The sequence below is a fragment of the Vanellus vanellus genome (assembly GCF_965231255.1).
Source record: "Vanellus vanellus genome assembly, chromosome: 6".
Taxonomy (NCBI): domain Eukaryota; kingdom Metazoa; phylum Chordata; class Aves; order Charadriiformes; family Charadriidae; genus Vanellus; species Vanellus vanellus.
In genome coordinates this window covers 48778541-48794236 of record NC_138911.1, presented here as the reverse complement: position 1 = coordinate 48794236, position 15696 = coordinate 48778541, and the positions used below count along the sequence as shown (strand labels likewise).

Genomic DNA, 15696 nt, shown 5'->3' with positions numbered 1-15696 from the left:
CAGAGTAGGCAGATATTTGGTAGGTGATAAGAAATTGCATATTTTTTTTTAAAATAAAGAGCTCTTGTAAAATTTTTACAGTGACCATTTTAGATAAAATTACTTGTGAATTAATCTTTCTCCTCCGTTATGCTCTTCTTTCTAGCCTTTCTTGTAATACACTTCTTTCAGCTTGCTTGCCAACATTAATCTCTGACAGGCATTACCTAATCCTGAGTCCTGGCCTCTTTTCATTTTAAGCAGCAAAAATTAAACTGCAGTTGAATGTTCCCCTAAAAGCAGTTATTTTTCTTCCTTTCTTATGATTTCGTTTGTCTCCACTCAATCTTCCTACTCTTCTGTAGTCTTTTGAGATGGCTGTAAAGTACCTGTTCCTTAGAAGCCCAGGAAAATCATAATTGTTATTTGTACATGTGAAAATGTAAGATTTCCAGTAATGAAGGGGGCCAGAGGCTGGCAGAATACCATCAAGTACAACAATCGTGATTTTTCAACTAAGAAAGGGCTGAGTCGTAGTAGATAAAGAAGAAATTGGGGAAAAAGAAGATAAATATAATGTATAAAAATAAAATAAATGAGAATACGAACTGAAGCAAAATTAAAAGAGAAAGCTGTAGGAAAACTAAAGATAGAAGTTATGATGGATAGATGCAAATATTTTAGGACTGTTTCCCTGCCATGAACAGCTGACTATCTAGTGAAACACAGATGTAGTTGTAAATGAAGCACATGAGAAAAGGCACATGCTGTAAATTAAAATTTCTGTAAAGAGAAAGACATTTTGTATTGCAGGTACTGGTGGAAGCGCCTTGCTTGTTTAAAAGCTCTGTTCTAAGATAGCATTTCTAGAAGCAGAATGAAAAGACAAAACCTTTTTTTATTCTTTAAAAGTTGTTACTGGCCTGTGTACACTTTAGTTATTAAGTCTCATCAGCACATAAGGGGATTAATATGTATAATTCCATTAGTCTTAATAGGAGCAAATCCATCCTTCGGTGATGGGACAAAAGCTCATTGTATCCCTAAATTAATGTTGAATTTTATTTTGTTTTCTGTTTAGTTTTCAAATCTCAGTATCAGCATGAATGATAAATTGCAAGATGCTTTAACAAAATTCCCTGAGGCTGTTTATGATAAGAATTCAGTAGCAAAATTGAGTGTTTTATGAACTGATGCATTTGTGCATTATCATCTCTTCTCATTTCAAGAAACTGAGTAATTTGGATACCAAGACAAGCTTTTAATCTTATTTTGGAAGGTATTGCAACTGGGGACTACTTGCTGCAATGCTAATAAAGATTTACGGAGATTTTTGTTTAAATGGCCTTTTTAAAATGATCTTTTTTTAGCTTATAGACCAAATGACTCTACTCACCAAAAAGCTATGCTGTATGGGTCTAGCCATAAATAGTAACATCGTACTTCAGACTTTATTTAATGATTTAACAAAAAAATGGAAAAGCAAGTTTAGATATTTTGATATGAGTAATCAATGAAGTTTGAATTTCCTCAGTGGCAGGGAAAATGGATTTAAGTTTTATTACTACTTACTTGTGGAACTTCAGTGAATTAATGTGGACCCGTTCATTGATGAGGAATTCATCATTCACTGATGTGTGCCCTGCCCCTATGCTTTGTTCTGAACTGTGGATGTGATGTAAGCAAAAAAAGCATTTTTACAACTTACTCTAATGACAAGAATTTGCAGTGCTCCCAATGCTCCCAAGGCAAAGCATTTTTTTTGCAGAGATTTTGTGGTAATGAAATGGGCATGAAATTCATGAGCAAATTAATTTGAACCTAACTGCAATACTGAGAATTCTGAGAATTTAAATCAATATTTTCCAGCATGTGTGAAATCACAGCATCTACCTCTATGTGTGCTACTGTGTGTTTTTTGTTAAAGTTTACAGCTGCTTAATATTAACAGATAAAAATTATTTTTATTTGGCTGCCATAGGATGTGAAAATGGATGCTGAAATTTCTGATGTAGAAGCCGCTGCTCCCTCTTCTAGTTGGCAAACTCAAAACAGCTTTTTGTCCAGCTCACTGCTCTCAGATTCAGGTTGTAAGTATTGTTTCACAGGAAAAAAAAAAATTACAAGTAATGTATTGTCCTCTTTTAAAGCTGTTTCACTTGAGAGAGTAAGACACTACTTTTTGACAAAAAAATGCTAGAACCATCATAAGAGTATTCCTGTGTTTTAGCTTTAGATATTGGATGGGTGCCTTTGTCTAGGAAGTACTTCATTACATCCCACTGATAGCTGTTTGGGTTTTTTTTTATCTGGGACGTGCAATATATTCTGTATGTCATCCAAACCTACGCCAAAAAAAGGGCTGCACCTGGATTCTGAATCTCTGCATGAAGAATCATGTTTGTGTAAGCTGTGTATCTTTTTAGGGACCAGAGAGACATCCTTAGCCAAGGATTCTTTCCCAGATCTTTCATTTGTACCAGTTAATTTCGTGCTTGTGTAGCAGTTTAACAGTGAAAGTTGAATTCACTGATTCTGCTCCTACTTCAGTAGTTGTTTCTAACTATTCTTTCTATCCCCTCGTGTGTATACCACTTGTGGTCATGCAAGGATCTTTGATACAGCTAGGAACTGCTCAGTAAAAGATGGGATATATTAGATCTTTATCTCGTACAGGCACACCTTTGCATGAGTGTCAAAACTAACTTTAAAAAAAAGGGGTTTATGGTTGTTTTTGAGCGTATCAGCACATGGATATCAGAATATTTTTCTTCAGAAGGATATCACCTTCCATTTCTTTTCATTGTAGCCAATTTGTGTACTGGGAACCTATTCAGTAAGTTGCATTCAGCATAATGGAAAGTCCTATTTCAGGCTTCATTGCACTTTCAAACCTTGTGTCTTAGAATGAGTGCTGCAGTATGTTAGTGCTCACCAGTAAGTCCTCAGTTGATCTGATGAGGTTAAAGATAATTGGTTTATTTTCCTTTCAGAATCTGTGGGTTGTGATTACTATCTTTTTGCAGAGCATACTGAATAACAATAGTGGGACTAAAGCGTAAGAGCAAACTCCTCCATCTCATCACCTGGAGAAGAGAAGGCTCTGAAGAGACCTTATAGCGGCTTTCCAGTACCTAAAGGGGGCCTACAGGAAAGCTGGGGAGGGACTTTTTACAAGGGGATGTAGTGATAGGATGAGGAGGAATGGCTTTAAACTGGAAGAGGGTAGATTTAGATTAGATATTGGAAAGAAATCTTTCACTGTGAGGGTGGTAAGGCACTGAAACAGGCTGCCCAGAGAGGTTGTTGAGGCCCCTTCCCTGGAGGTGTTCAAGGCCAGGCTGGATGGGGCTTTGAGAACCTGGTCTAGTGGGAGGTGTCCCTGCCTATGGCAGGGGGGTTGGAACTCGATGATCTTCAAGGTCCCTTCCAACCTTAAGCCATTCTATGATCTGTATGTCAGGAACAGTTTTCCCTGACTCAGAGTTGGTTTTCCATTTTCCCTGACCTCATCCCTGTCAATGTCTTGCAAGTCAAAGTACAGCTCAGCCTGGTTGGGGTATAGAAAAGAAATAACCCATATTTTGCAGGCACATTGGACTAGATGAGCTGCAGTGGTCTCTTCCAACCTCAGCAACTCTGTGATTCCACTGCAGAAACTTGCTGAAATTTAAAGATGCAGCATAAATGTTCCTAAAATATTACAGTATCTTTATATCGCTTAACCTGAATGAAATTTGCTAGGACTTTGTTACTTTAGTATTTTTTAATCAATTTTAGGCTGTTGTCAGAGAAATAGGATCTATGTGATCTGAATACCTATATGATGAACCAGTTCTGGGTATTTATTCTCTGATTCAACTGATTTTTACCAGCACTAGGCTTTCTGGAGGTAAAAAGAATAAGTGATGAATGAAAGACTGTAGTGATTCAGTGTTGGTCATTATGAAATATTTGCAAAGTCTTCAGCATTTGAGGAAGGCTCCTTTTGAAACCATGTTCAGGCATGGCTGTGGGACTTTTTTTTTTTTTTTTCTTAAAACTTTTAGGAAGGTATTTTCCACATCGTAAATTAAGCTGTTCATCATATTTCATATTTTCCAAATCCCAGAATGGTACTGAGAGTGTTTTCAATTTTTTTCTTTTGCCCAGATGGTGAAGAGTTATTTTTAAAAATAACAATTTTTTTACAAAAAGAAAAAAAAGTAAGAAAACAGTGAATGTGTTTCACTTTTTCCTATTTGTTTTTAAGGGAAAAGAACTGGATACAAAAATGTTTAGAGTTTTAGTTTCTTACTTGTATTCTATAAAAATCCATTAATCGAATTTTCTGAAGCTAAACCAGAGAAGTAGGCATAAAATATTTTCCTGTCCTTGATTTGATTTATCTCTGATAGAATAAAGGTGGCGCTGTTAATTTCTTACTTTCTGATTCTTTTCTCCTAAAAGTTAGTGCTATTATATGTTCTTTATGCTTAGTAAGTAAGTATGAGAGCAAGTCAGGTGCCCATTGAAGATGCCTGATGTCATTTTAGATGTCCTAGAGTATGCTTCTAGCTGTGATTCCAGGAAGGCATAGGTTTCCCATCGATCCCATCACATCTTTCACAGCCCTTTGTGGATGTCTGTGGTAGCTTATGAAATTGAGGTATGTGAATTACTCCATAGACGTTGGTTAGCGACTGAATGTTTTACCTTTATGCTGAACCTGATCTCCACCAGTAAAATGTGTATTTTGCAGTTGCTGCTATAGTTCTTGAGAACAGTGAAAATTCTGCAGTGGTATTAACATTTAGGAGCTTTTCTTGTAATTGCCAGTGAGTGGCAAATGATAAAATCAGCTACTTCAGTCATGTTAGTCACATAAATGCCATGAACTTTTAATTTGAGTAATGATATTAATTAGTTATAATTTGAGACTTTGACAGCTAAGTATAATTTGAGGTCCTCTGCTCCCAAACCTCCTATAGTTTTTAATAAGTCTACCTATAAATGTCATAACTTATTTTCTGTGATTAATTTATCTCCTTAATTCTTCAGAAACAGAAGAATGGTCTTTTTTTTTCGTTTACCTTTTGAAGCAGTTCACAAACCTTTGTGATTTAATGTTTCCCCACTCCATCTCTTTAAATTCATGAAACTTATAGAGTTAATTATAGAGTCAATAAGTAGTACTACAAGCTCCCTTCCCAATGTGGGTCTCTTATGACTTGTGAAGAGCACCAGGGAGAAGAGCAGACACATTTGGTGTAATTTAATTTGTCTGTGAGAGGGATCCTGGGATTTAAGTTTAAAATTGGTTAAAGAAAGAAGGACAAAAAGTATAAAAAAAAATAAGGGAACAACAATCTGCTTCCATATATGTATTTAGCGAAAAAGTTGCCAATGCAGCAGGCAGTTTCAGGGAAAAGTAATTAACATTGACATTCTGTTTATGTCTGTTATAACAGCTTTTCCATAACAAACTATTTTAAAGATGTTATGGGAATGAGCTTTTATTTCTATACCCGTTTTTTTTAGAAAGGAATAAGTTTAACTGAAAAAATAATTTATACAAGGAAGTATTCATTAGACATGGTTTGCAGTCTGGTTTATTATCAGACCAAAATGGTTGGTCTAAAAAATCACTACTAGTTGTTATCTAAAGAATAATCCTCAGGAATTGTTTTTCATGGCCACTGTATTTTTCTTAAATTTTGTATTACAAAGATCCCTAGAGTTACACATGCTTTGCATTAGCTTTGTGAATTGGGTCCTGCCTTTCTCTTTGTACAGTTCATCGCTTCAAGGTTTTAACCTGGATGGTTTCCCAGAAGCCATATGGCTTTCAGGCTTTTTGTTGTTGTTGGGAATTTAGGTTCCAGGGCTTCATAAGCTGTGACTTTACGGAGAAGAAGGTAGCCACCAGTTTTCCCAACTTCTGTAGCTAGGATCAGTCTTCTCTGACCACTTGGCTCTGGTGATACACAACACTCTTGTGTCAACGTGGTATATAGTAGGAGTGATATCATGGTTGATTAAAAACAGGTTGCCCTGAATGTTGATTTATTGTTGTAACAATTAACTCCTGCAACGTATGCCAATGTCTGTCTTTATCCCTCTATGTATACTTTTTCATAAGTTATTTGTATTGACCTTTATAAACAAGTAACTTAATTAAAAGTAAAAAGACATTGTAACATCATGATGCTCTGGGACCTCATTCTAGAACAAAACCTTCTAAGGCTGCTCAGGAACCTGGAATGATTGGAAGCTTGACATCATCACTTTGAAAAATGAAAATTGATTTAGTTTAGCAATTAATTTCCTTTATGGTTTTTCACTTTACTTTGAATACTGACCACAGGAGGTACCATTGAAATAGCATACAGTAGCATAGTTTTGGACCAATACCAAAAACTTTATGCTGAAAAATGATAATTCATTGTTATACTAATGTACCAAACACGGTGATTTCATTCTTCTGAAAATGAAGGAGATTTCACTCTCCGTCTGAAAATCTTTTCTCTAGAAAAATAAGTCAGTTTCTTAATTCATAGCATTATGAGTATTGAATATTTATTAATACCGTATTACTTGCCGTGTAAATTATAATGATGTATAACAAAATATGTTTCATATCAATGTTGATGGTCAATCAGCAAAATGTATGTGTTTCTCTGAAGATGTTAAATTACTTTTTTTGTCTGACTCGTTTCTAGCACTTAGGAAAAGAATGGTTCCTTTTGATATGAGTGCCACCAAGGAAGATTCTATTAACGTTGCTGTCAGTGATATGAAGCTGCAAGCAGAAAGAGGGAAGCAGTAGAACATTTTACAAAAACACACCAGCTTTCTCTGTGGTAAATTTCATTCCACTCTTTTTTGGTTCTGAACAGTAGTAATTCCATTTGCAATAGGAGTGATGCACCCTTTAATGATTCAGATATTGCCAAACACTTAAATGAAAGAGCACCAAGAGTGAGTCTAATGAACTCTTGTGATAATTTATGTAACTTGTACACCAAAGGTGTGGGATTATGCTATCCTCTTGTATTTGTTTCTGCAGTCCTCCTAAACTAAATTTATGGTATTCCTGAAATATTATGAAAGACCTGTGACATTAATCTTTGCTATGAGCTTATTTACCCCTGTACAGGAATTTTTCTGACATTTGTGTATTTTTATAACATTTAATAACATTATTAATGATGAAAAAAATATTCAGAAATCACCTTTGTCCTAATATTGTGAGAGTCATTATACAGTGTTGTGCAGACACATTTGTGATTTAAGTTCTTCAGTTTGCAGCAATCATTTAGGAAAGAAGCGATTAAAAAAAAACCCAAATTTCCTCAAAATTAGCGGAAATTCATGTCATGATTTCAGGTTCAGCATATATTTGTGATAAGATGTTTAGAACAATTCTTCTGACCAGAACAGTTTTATCAAAGACCTCTGGTAAGGCACTTAACGGCATCTGAGTCTCACCCATCTGTATTAAGCATGTTGAAGGGCACTGCTATGTGGCTGTGCAAATTTTAATAGCAGGGTTTAATGATCATTTGTTTATTCTGTTTTTTTTTTTTTCTCTATTAGAAGAGCTGTGTCATATTGACTTTAAAATGTTATGAAAATACAATATTGCCCAGTTGTATTTGTTTGGATGTCTATTCTAAACAAATTGAATTAAAAAATTTGCCAAATCTATCAGAGTACTGTGGCAACATGAACACCATTGAAACCATTTTGGTTTGTAGGCTTCTTTCATATTTAGGAAGCCTGCTTATTCTCTGAAACACTGAAACTCTGTAGGTGCCTCAGGCATAATTCTCAGGTCACTATGTGCCACCTGAAAATAGAAGATTTTATTTTTTTTATTTTTTATTTTTTTCAATTTTCTGAAGAAGTGCTCTGCAGTCCCAGTGGGTTCTCTGGACAGTGCATGTACTTGCCAATCCCCTTGTATTCAGCCTGTTTAAAACAGAACTTCTTGCTGAGAACATCAACATTGGACAAGGAAATGAGGAAAAAAATTGAATTCATTTTCCTTTCATTTTCTATACGCTTAAATTATGTTAAAAGAATCTAATTTGGTGAAAACAGTTTTCTTTGTTTTGCATGTGTATAATGCTGTGAATCGTAGTGCTGGCATTTGGCTTTTTGCAGACTTCTGGCACATCTGCTCATTCAGAAGGTCAAGAAAGCAAAACAGGCACATCCATCTCTTCTGATCTCAACAGCAAGGACAGGGCCAGGACAAAAACATAAGCAAATAAACTTCTACTCTGGAGAAGGCAGGACAAATAGAAACCTGTTTGTGTCATGGTCTACAAAGAGTGTGGATGTCATGAAGCAGAGTTTAGCTCAAGCCCCAGTTACCATAAACTAAACTTACTTTAAGTGTCTCCAACATTTGTAATTTATTTTTTTAATTAGATCAGAGCACAGCTGGAAATATGGTGTTTAAAATATTTTAGCTGGTTTGTCTGGTGAAACATTAAAACCTTGCAAAATAAAACATCACCAGCTTGCAGACTTTATAGTACCTACAAATTACGGCTAAAAATATAGAAACATCATTTTAAAATATATTATAAAACAGTAAATCATGCTCTCGAAACACCTCATGTTGTAATGAGGTCTGATGCATGGATTGCTGATGGTTAAATAGATGCCCAACCCACTTTACTGAAGTTGAAACGATTTTTGAAGTAAAGCGCCTGTTGGTAAATGAATGGGGCTTTAAGAGCCTCAGCTGAGAAGTAATACACAGAAAAATAAAGTACTCTCTTTTTCCTAAGGAAGTTGTAAAAATCCAGATATTGATTGCTCTTACCATTTTATGTATTTATACATTTTTTTCCTCATTTGTAACTCAGAAATCTCAAGTATTTTTCCTTAAAACTGTATCACTACTGCTTTGTAGTGTTAGAAAAAGAAGGGTAAGCAGTCTGAACTCCATCATTATTAAATCAAGTATTGAATTGATTTTTGTACTATGCAGGACAGAAATGTCTACTAGGTGAATAATTTTGGCTTTAAGACTTTAAAATATGCTCAGTGCTTAGAATATTTGCCTTTGGCCATGTGACTGGGTTTTCAGCAGTTTTATATCCTTTTTCTAAAATTTCTAAAAGGGCTGGGGGAACAGAAGGGAAGAAATCAAACCACAAAAAAAAAAAGAGGAATTTTTAATGAGTAGGCTTACAGCGTCCAAAGTCAGGAAATTCTTTCTTAAATTTACCCTCTTGGCATGGCAGTCCAGATAGCATGTAATATTTGTCTCTCATCCACCTTTGATAGAGGTTCATATTACAAAGTGAATTTTGTTTCCTTTTTACTGAAGGCTAAAGTTCCGTTCATGACATTATGTGAAACTGTCCCTTTGTGGTTTAAGAAATAATATTTTTTCCATATTGGCCTAAAATAATAGTCCTCTGACCAGTTTCAGTTTTTAAAGTAGAAAACCAGATAAATTTTTAATAAAACAATTTGTATATTTCAGATTTTAAAAATTGCTGTCTCTTCAGGTGATCAGATTTTTTTAATACTTTAACCCTTTAATGACTTGTTCCTCAATTCTTGCCCAAAGTAGTAGTTTTCAATAATCAAAAAATGTGGTGTCACACCTGAAAATGGTGGCTTGTTTCTTTGTTCTGTTCAGCATTTGATAAATCAGGCAACTTTGTATGTATGTAATAAGTACATAGAGATTTAACAAGCTAATATTAGGCATCTGTGGTTTTTAAATGCTGTCCTGAAATACAGTGGTTCAATATTGTGCTTTCAGAAATGCACTGGTCCTTTATTTCAGCATCAGATAATTGGCCCTTGAATAACCTTTAAATTTTATGCCCTTCACTTCCCTAATGTTTTACAGTAGACTTAAGAGTACTTCTTTTTAATTACTTTTGAGATGGTGTTTACTAAGTATTCAAAATAATTTATTTTTATTATGTAAAAATGTCAGCCTAAGAAGAAACATCATAATAAGAATAAAACTTAGTCCAGGATAAAAAATCAAATGTTATGGTGTAAACCAAAGCAATTTTCTTACATTTTGTTCTCAAATTTTTGATGGAAGCCAGACTTCGGTCATGGTGAAAGTACTCCTTGGATATTCAAGCCACAGCCACATTTTTACTAGCTATCCCACCAAAGTAAATAAAGAAGATACATTAAAATTCCTTAGAACAAAGAAAATACTATTCTAAAATCCACTTTTGAGCTAAGGAATCTGCATATCAGTTGATCTCTGGCTTACAAGGCATCGTCTCTGCACTGTGTAGAACTGAATGGAGCACTGAATGGATTTTTCATGAATGAAAATGCCACTGTTACCCTGAAAGTAAACAAGTAGGTATTTTTGTAACACTGATAGCATTTTTATGGCTAAAAATTAGTAGTATGAAACCTGAGTGCATTCTCATATCTACAACACACAGAAGAATTTATTCATAAATGTATGTGGAACCGCTTGTTACAGCTGAATTTTACCATGGCTGTGTTAAAATCACGTTCAAAGTATGTTGGTAATATATTTATCTCTCTGTATGCCCTGTCTTCACCTCACGGAAGTAATTGACACTGAAGTTAATGCGAGGCGCAGGTCAATATCTAGGGATGCAGCCTTGTCAAAAATGGATGTTTAGGAGGACATCACACAAATTCCTGTGTTTTTGATCTAATTACAGAATTTAGAAGCAGAGGTAGAGGAAAACTAGTAGTAGAAAGAATGGCAAGCAGCACATGATTAAATTTCAGAGCACTTGTATTCTTGCTGTCTTAATTTAAAAACTGCTTTAGAGCTAGCATTTACGTCTAAATAAAAGTGAGCCCTAAATAAGATTCCATCTTGGATATTTATTCTTTTAACATACTAAAATACTTACTACTCTAGCACAACGCATCTCAACTCTTTACTGTAAGCACGTCTAGGCTATGAGCAGTATGAACTGGTTTGCTTTTCTATGTAAAGAACGAAATTAGATTTTAAATCTGAAGAACATTTTAGTGCTCTGTACAGCAGAGCAGACTCTGATAACCTCGGTCTTTCAAAAATCTGTAGAGTAATGCCAGTGGGAATGTTGACAGCAAAAATGAGAGAGATTGCTGTGGTTAAAATACAGCAACATCCAGCATTCGTCATGTGTGCTAACAACAATAGGTCTCAAGTTTCTAAAACTAAAGTTGCACATCCGCCATTTCTCAGGCTGTAAGAATAGGTTTTGTTTTCTCTTGCCTTAATAGTGGCAAAATCTTGAGAAAATGCGCAGTGATAATATTTTTAATTTTCTTGTCATTTTATTTAGGTACCTACTTGGTGCTATATGGAACTAAATATTTTTGGAACCCGATTGCTAATGTGTTTTCATTAAAGTATTACATTAAAACAGAAAAGAACTGCATAAAGATATCTCTCTTAGGATAATTCTGCACTCTTTATTTAGGGACATAGCTCCTCAATAGGTGTTTTGCTTGAATAAGTACAGCAATTGTTCCTGAGCTGTCTGTTATTTTCATCTGTCTTCAGACCAGAGTTGTTTTGCTCTTACACTGCTTTTCTCATCTGCCATCTACAGTGCATTAGTATGTCAGAAGGCATACCATCATTTCTTCACTTACCCCATGTCAATAATTTTGGTAGTTGATATGCCCAGGGAATGGCATTAATTTTGAAGGCAGTTGTTTCCTATAACATAATTTCTTTTCATATGAATTCTGCCACTCTTACTTGTTTACCAAAATAAAACCTACTTGGTAAACCGACTAACATCAGATCACAAGCTGCTTAATTTTAAAGATTATCCCACAGGGAAAAGTAAATATGTCTTACTATATTTTTCTAGATTTTCTAAATGCTACCATTCATTCTACTATCAGTTTGCAGAGGAAAATATTAAAGGATAGACTTTGCTGCAATAACGCTGAATTATTATTGATTCCAGGCAGCAAAACAGGCTACAACTATTTAGATCTGCCAAAGTGCTTAGTCCAGAACTTAAAAAACCTCATATCACAAAGTATGTTTCTTCAGTGTATCAATATCAAATTGCCCTCAGTAGAAACAGTTGATGACATCTAAAATATTTCTTAGAAGCGACACTGAAATTTACTAAAGATGGTCATAGAATCATTTAGGTTGGAAAAGAACTTTAAGATCATCGAGTCCAACCGATCACACAGTATCATTCTGCAAATGCGGATTTCTGTGTCACTCATTGTTAAACAAGCATTGAACTATGAAGTCAGCCCAATTTATGTTCTGGCATCTCCACAGAAGGAATCCCTTCACAGAAGGAATCTCTTCACAGAAACCACCAGTGACCCAGTTTTGTACTTAGTGTGGAAAACGATGAAGATGAGCTGTGTTTTAGTCCTGGCCAAAAGAACAGTTTGCATCTGTGGCGTAAGCTATTTTGTGTACGGAGCTCAGTTGAGTGCACCATTTTTAATGAGGCTTTCACTGCTGGGTGCAGCACTGACAACACAATCTCATCCAAACAGCTGCAACCATGAAGACATCATGTAGCTGGCAGAATTTTTGCTAGATGTTTTGACTAACGGAATGTCAATAAGTCCCTCAGAAACCATGGAGTTGTTTGGTTTGTCTTCACTGGAGAGGTCTCCAGTGCAGTAATAAAGCTAGAAAGTGCAGAAACCTTAGTCAGTGTGGGCTACATCAACGGTGAGGCTCACCAGCCATGCAATGTGAATCTGTTAGCATGTTGTCCATTGATTGATTGATAGAGGTCTATAAATTAACAAAAGACTAATCAACAAAGTTTAAAATAAGTGGGACAAATTATTCGTATTTAGTAGAGAAAAAAAAAATCACTGTGAAAATGAAAAAATCAAGTATCAAAGTCATGAAATGCTTCATTTTTCCAGAATGTAATTTCTTAAACTTCACTAGAGTGACAGCCTTCTATAGACTATCTTTGAAGCTCTTGAATATATTAATCAAGAGACATCAATCCCCGTTTCATGTCATCTCTTACTGTGAGAGACTTGCTCGCTGTGATTTAGACTTAATCATGCCCATACTTTGGGGAATTCGGTTATGTGCACTGAATCTCAGACTTGAAATAATTCCATTGGTGATAGCTGATGTGCTGCTACCTATGGAGTGCTGGCTGGTCATTGTATTTTAACAAATAGATCAGATGTTCAAGTTTCAGCCTCAGTATTACATTACCAGAAGAAAGTGACAAAAATGTAAACATTTAGACTGTAGGTAAGAGTGTGTTACTGTGTATTCAGTGTATTGCTGTGGTTTTGAAGATGAATCACTTTTGAAGCTGAAATTTCTACGTGTGCTTAATAGCAAATGATGATTTTTTCTTTTTTTTTGTCCTTGGAGAGTGTGAGAAAAAAATATATTAGTCACTTTTGAGTTCTGGAACGTTTTGTCATTTTATGCTGCCAGTTTCCATTTAATTTGGGGAGAACTAAAAAAGCAGCTAATTCTGATACCTCATTACATGCATTCCTAATTAAATTAGTTGATGTATGAGTCATTTGCCTCCAGATCTTTGTTTTCATTTAATTTGAATAACAGACAGTGTTTTTTACAATTAGTATTGTAAAACTGGAACAATATTAGTCTTGTGATCTAGCATTTAGGTTGGGAAATTCTAAAACTATGATTGCCCAGGCGTCTTGTACATGTGACGCTGAACATGTTACATCACATTTCCCAGTTGACTATTGCCACTGCAGTGCACTGTAAAGTGACCTTAAAGAAATCTGCAGAATTTCAACGACTTGCATGGATGCAGGATGTCTCTGTACTGGTGTGAAGTCAGAAAGGTCGGTTTAATACTTCTAAACGTTGTGGTACCTGCTAATGTAATGGAGATAGGCATATTATTTCCTGGCATAAAGTCCTTGAAAGACCTTTGCCAGTAGTTAAGCAAGGAGTTCGGCTCCTGATTTAATATAAAAGGCTCCCTGACCACGTTGCCATGTAAGCTCAACTCTCAGCAGGGTATTAGGGACATCTGTGTGAAAAAACGTGTATCTGTCTTGTCTTTGGTAAATTTCCATCTTCTTTATCCTTTCTCGTGAGTTTGATTCTGTGTGTACATATAACATGCTGCTACTTTTCATTCCCGTGAAATACATGGGAGAAGGCAGCATGTTGAAGCTGACATGGCTGCAGTAACCAGAACTATTGCAGTTTCCTTCACACTTGATTTCTGAAACGTAGAGGTATGTTCAGGCTTTTCATCGGTATGTAGACATCATGTATAGTCCTGTTCACATAATTACATATCTTCCTTATAGATGTAGACCTGCATAAACATGTTCATACACTGTAAAACTTTACAAAAAGTCAAAAAGAAAATTAGTCTTTTGTGCTCGGAAATCCTGACTACCCTAAAGCTAGCAGAGGCCTTGTCTCTAATATCAGTGGAGTTATGATTTCATGCCGAATTTGAGAAAAGGGGGGGGGGAAATATTTTTCTCAACTTACTTTTTCTTTACATTTTGGAGGTCCGCAAGTCTGCAATAGGTGCTGATATAGTAATCAACAAATATTTCCTGAAAAATCCATGATCTTATAAAAATAATTCCATAGCAAACGGTAAACATTTGGAATAATTTGGCCCTGTCTCATTTTTCTATTTTAGATATTTTTTTCAAAATCTGAGAAATGGGATTTTGAGTTTATTTGGGCTCCTGTGTAAGTACTTCTATTTTTCAAGAAGACTAAAACAAATTTATTTTTATTATGAAAACTGCTTTACTTCTAAACGGCATCAATACAAGCTTATGAAATTTGAAAAATTTGGAAATATTACACCTCTTTGTTCCACTCTAATGTGGATTACTACGGCTTTTTCAAAAGAATGAAACCTTCTCAAAGGAGAGATAGTTCATATGTTAAGGTTTATCCACTGTATTTCACACTCACTTCTAAATGTTTTGTTTCACATCAGTTTTTCAACAAAATCTAGTCATTCATTAAGTAACTAAACTGGGAATTTTCTTATGTGTAGGTAGTATTATACCTTAATTATACCTTAGATCTTAACACCAACACTATTGATAGACTTTTTCTTTTTTTTTTTTTTTTGAACAAAAGGCTCACAAAATAAAACCAGTTTCTACTATTTGTTAGACATTATCTAACAATTATTTGGTTTTGTCCTATAATATTCCAAGATAGTCTCCCAAGGTGTTTGCATTCCAGTTTTTCCATTATCTGGCATCTTTGGGAGGGGGAAACCAACTTAGTTGTCTTGAGAATTATGTAATGAATTAAAAAAAAAATAGAATCATTTATGTTGGAAAAGACCCTTAAGATCATCAAGTCCAATCAAACTTCTGCTTGACTATTACCTGACTATTACATGGATACACATAAAACTAAGTGTACAATTAGCATTTTCAGAACACCTCTTGAAGGTTTAGCTACAAAGCATTGTAGAAATATATAAGGAGAAGCTTGTTGCCGTGTTACTCTGAAGCACAGGTCCTCATCAACCTGTGAAGTTTGTGGTACTCGGTTCCACACAGAGGTCTGACTCATGTGTCACATCACGTTTTATTGTTGTGTGGCCGCATTGACTTCAAAATGCCTATGCCTGATTTATACCAATACAAAGCCAGAATCAAAACTCACGTATAAAGCATAAGTACCAATCAGAATACAAAGTGCTGAGATCATGTCAAGTGATGACAGCGCAAAGCGTATGAAAGCTGTCTATTGTGCTGTGAGCGTGTTGC

At 35.2% G+C, this 15696-nt stretch overlaps 1 protein-coding gene across 1 annotated transcript in view; it reads left to right on the top strand.

Annotated features, from left to right (window-relative positions):
• CEP128 (centrosomal protein 128) overlaps positions 1 to 6787 on the top strand; it is a gene marked incomplete at both ends in the record, with an annotated part of 134800 nt that extends 128013 nt beyond the window's left edge. The window contains 2 exons of the mRNA XM_082485903.1: positions 1961 to 2069; positions 6681 to 6787. Coding sequence (XP_082342029.1) covers positions 1961 to 2069; positions 6681 to 6787 — 216 coding nt within the window. The remainder of the gene's footprint in view (positions 1 to 1960; positions 2070 to 6680) is intronic.
• Between the last annotated feature and the right edge of the window lie 8909 nt (positions 6788 to 15696).